The 12051-nt window shown below is 40.0% G+C and overlaps 2 protein-coding genes across 2 annotated transcripts; one reads left to right on the top strand and one right to left on the bottom strand.

Moving 5' to 3' along the window:
* Positions 1-565: 565 nt before the first annotated feature.
* Positions 566-5932, top strand: psme2 (proteasome activator subunit 2). The gene is made up of 11 exons (XM_080515406.1): positions 566-715; positions 889-921; positions 1588-1650; positions 1749-1835; positions 2361-2409; positions 2497-2594; positions 3364-3432; positions 4016-4083; positions 4257-4311; positions 4588-4674; positions 5716-5932. Exons 1-11 carry the CDS (start codon positions 668-670, stop codon positions 5794-5796), a joined length of 738 nt encoding a protein of 245 aa, XP_080371532.1. The 5' UTR covers positions 566-667; the 3' UTR covers positions 5797-5932.
* On the bottom strand, positions 5925-7723 carry lsm5 (LSM5 homolog, U6 small nuclear RNA and mRNA degradation associated). The gene is made up of 5 exons (XM_080515407.1): positions 7672-7723; positions 6509-6604; positions 6403-6430; positions 6236-6308; positions 5925-6154 (listed from the first exon to the last, which is right to left on the bottom strand). Exons 1-5 carry the CDS (start codon positions 7715-7717, stop codon positions 6122-6124), a joined length of 276 nt encoding a protein of 91 aa, XP_080371533.1. The 5' UTR covers positions 7718-7723; the 3' UTR covers positions 5925-6121.
* Between the last annotated feature and the right edge of the window lie 4328 nt (positions 7724-12051).

The following is a 12051-nucleotide window of genomic DNA, read 5'->3' as shown; positions in this document are numbered from 1 at the left end:
CACATTATATATATATATTAAAAACCTTCACAAAAGTAAGGCGATTGGTTTGAATAAAAATAAATCATACATCAATTTTGTTTCAAAAGTGAGTTTTATTGCCAATTCTGCTATACAAACAACATAAATAGCTAATCACCCCAAAATAAAAAATAGAAAATAAAGACAAAAGATACACCAGAAATAAAAATAAAAATAGCAAAAGGAGAATATGGGCGAAGGCAAAGAGTGTAAAAATTATCAAAATATAGAAGTACAAACCTCAAATGTGCTAAATACAATACAGTGTCGCCTTAGGAAAAGCTATATTGTGTCCATGGAGTGGTATAATGTGCATAAGACCTCGCTGAGGTTCCATGATCACTTGGACTTGAAGCAATAAATGAAGATTTTAGACGCCTTTTCTCAGACGTATTAATCTTGTTAATCATGTATCGTGATCGTGTGCAAATCTTGACATTAAACCTATGAGGAGACTTGGTTTCTGAAGTGGGAGGCGCAAATGTGATCGTTCAAGCATAAACCGAAAGTCAAGTCAATGAGGAAATAAAAAAGAAATCACACCAGACGAACAGACGCGTCGCCTTCTGCTCGACCTGCGTGGATTTATCTGAAAACTTATCACAATATTAACCTTGTAATCTCTGTGTGGAAGGTTTGCGTCGCCATGCCAACGGCGTCAACTCTGAAAATAAGCCCCGCCAATATGGGGAAGGTGAGTCTGCGTAAAGTGACTTTGCACTTTGGATGAACGTTTGAGGTCACTTGTGTCCGAATAGTCGCCGGGAAGTCCCCCTCTCGTGGGAGGAAAACGAAAGTAAATGCAGACGGTGTTTTTTTGGGGGAAACGTGAGTCAGCAGTTTGACGGGTTTTACTTGTGTCCACAGGTGGAAAACTTCCGACAGTCGCTCTTCCGTGAGGTTTGTGGAGGATTTTGTATCGTATTTTTATTAAAAAAATTTAATCTTAAGTACTTGCAACTTTTAATTGCAGGGTATTAATATATATTTTAGTCGTTTCTTGAGAGGAGGATCGTTTTACGCAATCATTACGCACAGCTTACGTACGGTTTAATTTTTTTGATGGACAAATAATAAACATGCACGTAGTTCGTTGGATTGTGCACCAAACATTCCTTTGCGCATGTAAAAAAAAAAAAAAAAGTCACAAATTTTCCAGTCACATTTACAAACGAATTCATTCTAGAAATGAGGATTAAAGTGCGTTTTGTTGAGACGATTTGTAAACCTGGATAAATGGAATTTCTGGAGATTTAAAACAGTGAAAAATGAATTTTTTCGGGGGAATTAAAGTAAACACAGGAGGTGGATATTCACGCACTTACTGAATTTCACCCTGTTTATTGTCTATGCCATAACCCATAAACATTCTACATGTTTGCTCGCAAAAGTACAAAAAAATAAAGAAATAAATTCTCCACTTTGGAAATCTCAATAACAGTTGAGTCATCAATTCAAGATGCTGAGAGATGGCAGCCCTGAAATCAATTCTGTACTATGGCCCAAAATAATCCCGTGTAACTGTTTTCATGATTACTGTATCCCTCTTTGTTTAATCATTTCCAGGCAGACAATCTGTTCTCCAACTTCATCCCACTGAAGATTGTCCAGCTGGACGCTCTGCTCAAGGTTCAGTATCCCATCGCTTCAGCTCAGTGACCTTTGACCTGCCATTTGTAGAGTTTGTCTTGACAGTTCGCTTCACGACTTTATCCATTATTCACCAGGATGAGGCCCTCAACGTCAAAGACAAGTCCTCTCTGCGAGCCCCCCTGGACATCCCCATCCCCGACCCTCCAGCCCCCGAGGACGAGGTGACACCACCGGCCGCCTCAGCACTTATATTATCTACACGTTTTTTTATTTTTTTTTATTGGAACATAATCATGGGCTTCTTGAAATGTTTGAATAGTGACAAGTCGGTCAAGGGAAACTAAAAATTTACCATAATAATAGGAGAAAACAAAGAAGGGACACAAAAACATTTAAAGAATTGCAACTCAAAGCAAGCATTGAAGTGGCAGAATTGGAAAAGGTTGACCACAAACAAGACACAAAATGACTATTGCACAAGGCAAGATCAAGACAACAATGATAACAAGACAACAACGAAAGAAAGAAAACCTTGCAAATTAACACAAAATTTAAAAAATAAATAAATAAAATGGCCATGCAATTTCAAATCCCTTTGGAAAATTAGTTGGGGAAAAAAAATCAATTGACACTGTAGGATAATTTCACTGTAGGATAATCAAGCGGTCGATATTTTCGCCTCAGAATAAAAAATCACAAGACGCTATTTTGCAGGCAGTTTTATCTTCTTCTGGTTTCTCCTTCAGGAGATGGAGACTGACGAGAATGAGGAAGGCAAGAAGAAGAAGAAGAAAGGTAAAGGTTGTCTTCATGCTCTACTGGCTGCCGCGTGGTGGATGGTTTCGTAGTTTGAAGCTTGAGCTTGTGTCCGTTGCCCCGCAGCTCCAAAGCCCAGCTTCATCAAGGGGAACGAGAAGATCATGGCGCTGCTGGATCGAGTGAAGCCCGAGATCGCCGCTCTCAGAGAGACCATCATCACCGTACGGGAAAACCTCTTAAAGCTGGCGTGACTTTTTCACATTGGCGTCTATCACTCACTAAACCCTTTAAAGACGGCTGCTTTTAAGTTGATATTCTAATGCTTTTAGTGTAATAATATAATGGAGAGTTTTACCCTCTATGTATTTATTAGCAGGATTTTAATAGAGAGAACAAAATGAGACATCAAAGAGGTCTGGAGCCTCTCAAAGTGCGAAAAAATTAAGAAAAAAAGGTTTAGGAACTAGTGAATAAGGAGGAAAGTGAAGAACTTGTACAAATTTTTTTTTGTTGCTTCCAAAATATTTTTTTCATGGAAATATGATAGATATTTCACAATGTTTACATCTCGATAAGATAAGATAAGCCTTTATTGATCTCACAGTGGAGAAAATTACTCGTAACATTCTGCTCTTAAGGACACTCATGAGGAAAGGAAAGACGAGGAATGTGCAGTTATGTAAGAATAGAGGTATCTTATATACAATGACTATCAAATAGGACTAAAAATAAGATAAAAATCACAAACTATAATAAAGTATAATAAGTTCTAATATATATATATATATATATATATATATAATATTACATTTTCTGCAGGACTGTAGCTAAAACAGTTTCTAATGTCACAAAGTACCCCCCCCCCCAAAAAAAACAAAACATTTTAATGCCTCATTAATAAAACTAAGAAAATGCAAGACTTATTATTACTAAAGCAGAAATATGCAGAAATTCATTATTTTAGTTTTGAGTTTGTCCTCTGCTCTGAAGGTGTCCTCCTGGATTCAGCATCTCATCCCAAAAATCGAAGACGGGAATGACTTTGGAGTGGCCATCCAGGTACTTTCCTTCCCTCTTTATTTTCTTTATATTCTGTATGTTTCTATCCTCACTCCTGTGATTTCCGCCAAATGCTCATAGGTCTCAAGCTCTGCCTGTGAAATGTGAGAAAGGGCTTCTTTTTTTTTTTTTTTTTTTCCTATTATTAAATATAATCGAACTCAACAAAAACTTGCAGCTACTTTCTCTCGCCCCCAAAATTAAAACCTTTTAATTTAGACTGGTTAACTGGTCTTTGACAGTCAAATAAGTGTTTGTCATATTTGTGTTCAGTGGTTTAGATTAGATTAGATCTTTTGAGGTCTGTTAATATCAACCGATAGACCAGTAAGCAGCGTATCAGAAAAGTTGCATTTCCCGCCGTTTCCATGGAGACGGAGTCGGAGCATTTTCAGAAAGTCCCACCTTGGGAGCAGTTTCACAAAAGTCACTTGTCAAGTCAAGTTTTTCACTTGAAAACGTGGGAATGGAGCCTTTGAGTCAATAAATGGAAATTGCATCATGTAAAATGCGAGGCACTTATTTAATTTTTTTATTTTTTTTTCTATTAAAACATCTCTTTTCCTCTTTTTAAAAATTCCAGGAGAAAATCTTGGAGAGAATCACTGCAGTGAAAACCAAAGCTGATGCTTTTCAGGCCAGCTTGAACAAGTAGGTCGGATATAAAGACTCTTTGAGGTCAACGTTCCCCAATGGGGGGGGGGGGGGGGGGGGATGAGAATTACTGCTTCACAATCATACAGAAGTCTTTATGCCACTTTTACAGTCATATATAAAAAAAAAAAAAAAAAAAAATGTGGTCATGTTTGGACTCTTTCCATCAGGTACTATTTGGAGCGAGGGGACGCCGTCGCCAAAGCGTCCAAAGAAACTCATGTGGTGAGTTTTGCCTGCGGCTTCATGTTGTGTCACACGCCCTTGTCTACATATTAGATGCATTTATCAGCTGTTTAACTTTATAGTATGTGGAAGAAAGTCCTCGGTATTTATTGAAAGTGACTTTGAGATTACACTCTCATTTGTATCGTTATTGTAAATTCCTCTACAAATTAAAATGTATTATTAACAGCGTCTCATTTTGAAGCAATTCCCTTAACAGCAGAATCGGTATGACAGCGTCGGCCTAATCGTAATCGATCTCTCTTCATCCCACAGATGGATTACCGCCAGCTCGTCCACGAGAAGGACGAGTCCCTCTACTCCGAGGTCACCGTGATCGTGCTCGACATCCGCGGCTTCTATGTAAGTATCACTCTATTAAAAAAAGAAAAAACCTATGGTGGCCACTAAATGTTAAGTTTCGTCTCTTCTGGACTCATACAACACTTTTTTAAATTGAGTTTTTTTCACCTTTGGAGGTCCTTAAATGCATTTTCCTATATACGTAAACACCAATATGTGCTATTTATAAAGGATGCACTTATTTGGAAATAGTATTTTACAATTTATCATTGAAACATTAATCTAAATCAGTTAAAATGATCACTAAATGTCCTGTATTAAAAAAAAAAAGCTTTCACAATAATTGTGTCATACTGAACATTACATCTGTTTTGCAATAGTCGTTAACTTTTAAACGAGACATTAATGTAATTCAGCAAATCGATTTTCTCAATTTTACACACATACCTCGTAGTGATGTCACAGGAGTAAAACACAAAATGATTAAAAAAAAAAAATCAGCATTTTGATGATTTCTCCCTATAAAGGACAAATATTTTTTTAGGGATTTAGTGACATCCAGCTTCAAAGTTACACATTTAAACCACTGTTTATGGTCACAAGAGCGTTTATTCTCAGTTTGAGGTGAGCTTACACAAACAAAAATGTAATTGTGAAGGTTTTATTTCACTCTTGCGACATGCTTCAACCCCTAAACACTGATTGTGTAATGGAAATACGCTAATAGAAGGGGAAGTCCTGGACATAAGGTATTTCTCAGCCCCGAAAAAGTCCGATTTGTAAATTGAACTAATGTCTAACTGCAATGCTGCATATTTAAAATTTTATTAGAACTGACTTCAGGTCAGTTTGTCAGTTCTGGGCCCATTCAGAGGTTAGCATTCGCAATTTCAGTTTGTCGCGCTACTTAAAAGAGATAAAAACACTGAATTGGAAAGTAAAGTTTTGTAATTTAGGATTAAACTCAAGAGTTGCTTTTTTTAGTCAGTTGATCTGAACATCAATGGAAATATGACTCTGATGCATTTGCACAAATCGACGAGCCGGACGATGAGAAACGCCCGTTGGGAGTTGAACCATCGAAACGTTCTCTCCCTCCAGGCCGAGCTTTACGACATCATCTCCAAAAACCTGGAGAAGGTGACCAACCCGAAAGGCGAGGAGAAGCCGTCCATGTACTGAGCCCGACAACCGACGGGGCAGATTCTACAGTCCTCAATCCACTCTCACTCTTCAGTTTCACTCTCAATAAACCGCTTCCATCTCGGCTTTGCACCCGCTGTGTGTTTGTGTGAATGAATAAAGGAAACTTCTCTGTGAGATTTGGATTTATTTGTAACAAAAACGGCATCATTGGTCACCTGTGTGAGACACGGTCTCATGAGAAATACTACAAAAATATTTTCCTTACTCAAAAGTCCACGGAGGGGGGAAAAAACAAACAAACAACAAAAACAACAAATCACTTAATGAAATCAGGAACGCAAAACACAAACGTCCTCCCAAGCTACACGTCCGGGCCTTCTCCTCCGGGGATGAGCTGCAAACACACAAGAGTCACAACGTTGATGAAATGAACGGCGACAAAACCAGAGGTCCAATGTGCATCCTGACCGGTTACCATGGTGATGTTGTTGCCGTTGAGGAGGATCTGGTCCAGTTTGGTGATCCTCCGTCCCTCCGGCGTGAGTTCACTGCAGCAGAAAGACAAGGTTGAGCAACATAGATTGCAGCGAATCCCAAGAACAACTAACAACAAATAAATAAATAAATAGTGTGTGTACTTACAATTCCGTCACGTCCTCCAGGACCATGTCTGAAACTCTGAGTTAGGGGCGACACAAGGAGGCAGGAGACTGGCAGAAATGAGGCGCCGCGTTTAAAGAAAGGATACTGACAAAGTCGTCGAATCCCAGCAGGGTGCCCACGATTTCCTTGTCGGTTTTCATCACGATGTGAATCCGAGAACCGATACATTTGTCAACCAGCTCTGGAAAAGCATTACATGAATCAAATCCATTTTAGATCTTATTCAGTCTTCAATGCAGACAGGTTGTAAATTAGAAATCTTCCAACTGAGGTTCAAACAATGGTTTCAGATGGTAAATATGGTGCTTATATTTTTCAATCACAACCAGGGGGTTTGTAAAACCAGCAAAATAAGTTTTGGGTTGGTTTTTTTTTACGTTTCACTGTATTTAGCACCAGAAGGTTTCAATAAAATTGGCTCCATCCTGGCAATGTCGTCATTAAAAACACAAAACAAACTAATAATCGTTAGGTTTTTGTGAAAATATTGTCCTTTTCATCATGTAAACTCTGCGACACAACAATCAAAAATTCAAAAGTTTAAATAAAGGTTATTATGATGATTATATGAACTATTTTAACAGTGCAGCTCACTCGAGATGAACTTGGTCTGTATCTGGCCCCTGAACTAAGATGTGCACGACAGCCCCTGATTTAGACAATTAAATAAATGAAAACCAAGAGCTTGACGTAAATTGTATATTAAATTATAACAAAGCAGGAAACAATGAAATCTAAACTAAACCTGCAGAAGTACTGCGGTTATACAGGAAGCTGAAATAGCCCGAGAAGATATCAATGTATATTTAAAGGACGAAATTACACACGCAGTTGAAGGTGAAGTATAAGTCGAAGGAATAAAACAAACAAATTCATTTAGTTTTGTCTTGTTTTTTTTAACATGACATGGATGTTTTACAGCTCATACATTTAAAATCTCAACTAAAATTCTACTTTAAGTGTCAGCCAATTGAATGGTTGATAAATACAGCCGTGTGTCTAATTTTGGAGCGTCAACAGCCGTTTTCTGTTAATATTATGTTATTTTTGTTTCTAATATAAATCCATTCGCTCTTCGTTAGCTCCACGCAGCCGGATGCTAAAGCTAACCACTAAAACATCGCTAAAATGTATATTTCTGTCGGCTGCTGTCCAAACTCTGACTCCAGAGCTTCAGCAATATGGCTGATCTGTTCAAACTTTCTGTGAAATTAAGTGCATTGATAAAGAATTCGAGGATTTACAGACCGAGAGGGAGCAACTGTGAAGGATTGGTAGTCTGAGCAGCCGCCATGTTGGATCTTACAGGAGGCGAGGCTCAACCAATCCATACAAGAGAGGAAACTCAAGCAGACTAAATGAATCAAACTCCGGATAAAATGATTAATTTGACTTTCTATTAATTCGTGGATATTGTGTCTCCACCTCAGTTGTTTGTTGGCTCATATGGCCAGACTGGATTTTGAGGGATGTGGATTACCTAAACCTTTGACCTATCTCACCCTTCAGTTTGTCAACTTGTTATTAACTTCCTGAGCCTCCCAGAACTAACGTTCATTTCATTTATCCAGCTGCCTGCTCAACAATGGATGATCCCTTCCTTGCTGCCTTGAGGGACAGAGGGACACTTGAAGACAACCTTGAAAAAATGTTGCTTGACAAGGCAAACAACACACCTCTCAATCTAATGTTGACAAGAAGTTGACCTTTTTCTAATGAAATGCCAATCTTCATACACTTTTTTTACTTTATCCATGCAGAAAAACCAAATGTCATTACATTTAGGTAAACATGTTTATTCTCTTCACATTCTACATTTTCATGAGGAATTAAAATAGTGGATTATCTTTGGGCAACATATAACAATTGTCACAGCATTAGCAGGTGTTATTCTATTGATGACGAGCAATGCAGCCATGACTGAACCTCCACTATACATTATTTAAATATTATGTAGTATTTCAGTGTTCTTTTCATTTTGATCGTTTTTTGTTTTAACCATGGCAGGTTGCCAGGACGATGGACGTGAATATACGACAACAAAAGACCGCATGGGTGACGTGTGCAGGAGCATCAGTCAGTCCAGGAGTGGGAAGGAGCCAGCCACCTGAGTGTGTCTTAAAGGAAGCCACCTGCTGAAGGGATGAGGAGGAATTAAAGTCCGCCTAGCATAGGTGTACCCTATTACCCCGATTACGACCCCACCCAGGAGCCTGCAGAGAAGAAAAAAGCCAGTGAACCAGCATGGAGAGACTGACCCACAGGGGTCTGAACACATGTTTCTCTTCCATCTGAGGTTATTCACAAGCAAAAACAACATTTGTAAAGAACAATCCTTTCTCCATTTGCAGCCATTAAGAATGTATAATGTAAATTCCTTCAAGAAAATGAGGGTATTTGTGAAGCACATTTGGATTTTAAGGACATGCAAACAACGCATACAAATTTAACACGTGCTGTTTTTTTATTTATGATGCATCCACTGTATGTTTCATCCAAAAATAACCCTGTAAAAAGAGAATCAGAAAACAGGTGGGTGAAAAACACAAGAATTGGAAATATGCTCATAGTAGGCTTGACTTTTTAACAACGGCTGGTGTGAATCAACTACAATCTTGTCAAGTGCGGGTTAATCTGACACTTGTCCTCTTATGCAGGGCCTCAGCTGTCTGCACAGTGTGGTTGCCTCAGCAGCATGATGGTCAGTCTCAAGATGAAGTTCTTCCATCATCAGAACTCAGAGTTCATGAAGGTCTGGATCACACAAATGTCAGTTTTACACAAGCAAACATCCTCTTGCAAAACAATATCCAGTCTGTCATGGTCCAGTGGCTGGAGGTCGTCCTGTGCTTGGTAAGGTTCTGCTCCATGAAACATGAGGAAAGATTTTCCATGGTACAAATCACATCCATTGGCACCTGGTGGGATCCCATAGCTGTTCCACATTCTTATCACAATGTCCAGCTCCTTCTTTAAAATATAAAAAAAAAACCCACAAGACACCAGTGAGTGAGTGAGTAAGTGAGTCAGCAAGTGGTTGTTATAGCTCTCAGGTTGACGCGTGATGGTAACTGACTGGCTTCTGTTCACATGATTATGTCCGGCGTTGTGTTTCCATGCCGGATGACTACTTTCTTGCATATTTTAGCATGTAAGGAGATTTTCTTTTTGTGTGCATGAGCGTCAGAACTCCTCTGCACACACACACACACACACACACGCACACACACACGCACACGCACACGCACACGCACACAGACACGCACACACTCAGACATTTAACATTTGGGAGCAAAAAACATTTTTCTGATTAGCTCTGTTTCTGGAAAAGCCAGTTTTAATCAGTCATCAGTAACTCCCTCTATATTGTTCCTTCTTTCTTTAAGAATGGACATTTGAAGCTGGTTTTAATAATAAAGTTTGTTTTTTAAAATGACTAAATTGCGAAATGTGTGGGGAATTATTCTTTTCTTTTTCTGATCACCATAAATGGAGAGAAATGTTTTTTTTAAAGCTCACATACTTAACTACGTCAATAATCTGATTAATTACAATGTAGCTCATTCTTACATCAGTTTTTATATTTTGATATGGGCAGTTGTGGTCGGTGGGCCGTGTGTGCGTGTGTGTGTGTGTGTGTGTGTGTGTGTGTGTGTGTGTGTGTGTGTGTGTGTGTGTGTGTGTGTTTGTTTATTTTTTAGTGAAGCACTTTGCATTGCATTGTTATCTGTACAAAAAGTGCTGTATGAATAAAGTTTGGTTTGATTTGAATGGCTTTGATGTGACTTGCTTTAGTTTGATTGGCTTTGATCTGCCTTGATCTGCCTTGATCTGCTTTGATCTGCCTTGATCTGCCTTGATCTGCCTTGATTTGATGTGCTTTCATCCATTTAGCAGCTATAAAGCTCCAGTTCACGTTCGCCCATCATTCTGACTTGCGAGCAGGACTTGACAGCACTCAACGAGCGGACCAGCAGCCTTCAGTATATTGTTGCCTTTTTTGGAGTTTTCACAAGAAAATCTACCAACTTTTCTGAGACCATCAACAGCCCCACAGAGCCGATGACAGAGAGCAGCAGGCCCATGGACGCCACGCCGTCTGACCAGATGTTTCTTGAGGAGCTGAGCTGCCAGCTGGACAGACTCCTCCTGGACGTCACGGCCAGTGACCAGCAGGTCTTTGACTGGGTGGAGGTACGAAGAGTCACCTTTCAAATATCTCATAAGAAAGACTGTATATGATACTTTATTGATTATTTGTTATGATTTGTTGCTGATCAGGCCAAGAATTCACTGATGATGATGATGCTGATGCAGATTCTAATTTATTTACATCTATACATATATAATGCTTCAAGCCTCTTTGTTTGAAAGAGCTTTACATTTTGCCCATGAGTCAAAATGATGTTCATGGTGGACGTCTGTACTGACCTCTTCTTTCTCTGGGCTCTGTTTATCAGGCGAACCTGGATGAAGGTCAGAGGAGGTCGCCGCCCTTCCTGAGGGCTCTGATGACCTCCATGTGCCGGTCAGCATATATGTATAGAGGTAAGCTGGCCACCACCTGGAGGAGACGCTTCTCTGGTGTTCTGCTCAAATAGTAACGCTGATTGAAAGATGTCCACTTGGAGGCTCAGCATGCACTCACTCTTCCTCCTGCTTTGCTGCACAGCTTTTGGCACCAACTACCTTCTGGACCACAGCGTCCTGCAGAGGAGACGACCGGTCCTGCTGAAATACCTGGACTCAGACACTGAGCTGCAGGTGCAGGCGCTTTATGCCCTTCAGGCGCTGGACGTTGCCCTCCGTCATCCTCCACGTAAGTGAACTGGAGCTTTCTTACACCTTCTGTTTTTTTTGACAAAAATAGAGACTAATAGAGACATAAACATAAAGAAGAGTGAACACTGACATTGTTGTCCTCTCCAGATGTTCTCCAGTTTTTCTGCGAATGGCTGGCTGACCAGGGCCTGATCTCTGACAAGGCTTTCAACAAGTGGCAACCCAGAGAAGATCGTGAGGAGCAGCAGGGGACAGAGAAGGCCGCGGAGGAGAGCGAGCAGAGAAAAGTAGAGCAGAGACAGAGAGAACAGGAAGAAAGAGAGCAGAGACAGAGAGAACAGGAAGAAAGAGAGCAGAGACAGAGGGAACAGGAAGAAAGAGAGCAGAGACAGAGAGAGCAGAGACAGAGAGAGCAGGAAGAAAGAGAGAGAGAGCAGGAAGAGAGCAAGCAGATAGAGCAGAAAGAAATACTTAGCAGAAAGCAGATGAGAGAGCGGAGAAAGCAGCAAAAGAGAGAGCAGAAAGAGAGAGAGGAGGAAGAGATAGAGCAGAGAGTGACAGAGCAGAGAGAGCAGAGAGAGAGAGAGCAGAAAAAGATAGATCGGGAAAAGCTGAGAAAAAGAGGGAAGAGAACATGGTACAAGCTTGAGCAGAGAGGGAGAGAGCAGCAAGAGAGTGAGGAGGAAGAGAGTGAGGAGGAAGAGAGTGAGGAGGAAGAGATAGAGCAGAGACAGAGAACACAGGAAGAAAGAGTGCAGAGAAGGATAACTCGTAAAATGCTGACAATAAAAGAGCAGAGATACCAGCAAAAGCTTAAGCAGAAAGTAAGAGCGAGTGACCAGAGAG

The sequence above is a fragment of the Blennius ocellaris genome (assembly GCF_963422515.1).
Source record: "Blennius ocellaris genome assembly, chromosome: 19".
Lineage (NCBI taxonomy): Eukaryota > Metazoa > Chordata > Actinopteri > Blenniiformes > Blenniidae > Blennius > Blennius ocellaris.
This window is presented reverse-complemented; position numbering and strand designations above follow the sequence as displayed.

Coding starts and splice junctions, on each gene's coding strand:
- psme2 (XM_080515406.1), top strand. CDS start 668: ATGCCAACGGCGTCAACTCTGAAAATAAGCCCCGCCAATATGGGGAAG. Junction 1,836..2,360: donor CTCCAGCCCCCGAGGACGAG/GTGACACCACCG, acceptor TTTCTCCTTCAG/GAGATGGAGACTGACGAGAA. Junction 4,084..4,256: donor TTTCAGGCCAGCTTGAACAA/GTAGGTCGGATA, acceptor TCTTTCCATCAG/GTACTATTTGGAGCGAGGGG.
- lsm5 (XM_080515407.1), bottom strand. CDS start 7,717: ATGGCGGCTGCTCAGACTACCAATCCTTCACAGTTGCTCCCTCTCG. Junction 6,431..6,508: donor GGGATTCGACGACTTTGTCA/GTATCCTTTCTT, acceptor TCAGAGTTTCAG/ACATGGTCCTGGAGGACGTG. Junction 6,155..6,235: donor ACGGCAACAACATCACCATG/GTAACCGGTCAG, acceptor GTGTGTTTGCAG/CTCATCCCCGGAGGAGAAGG.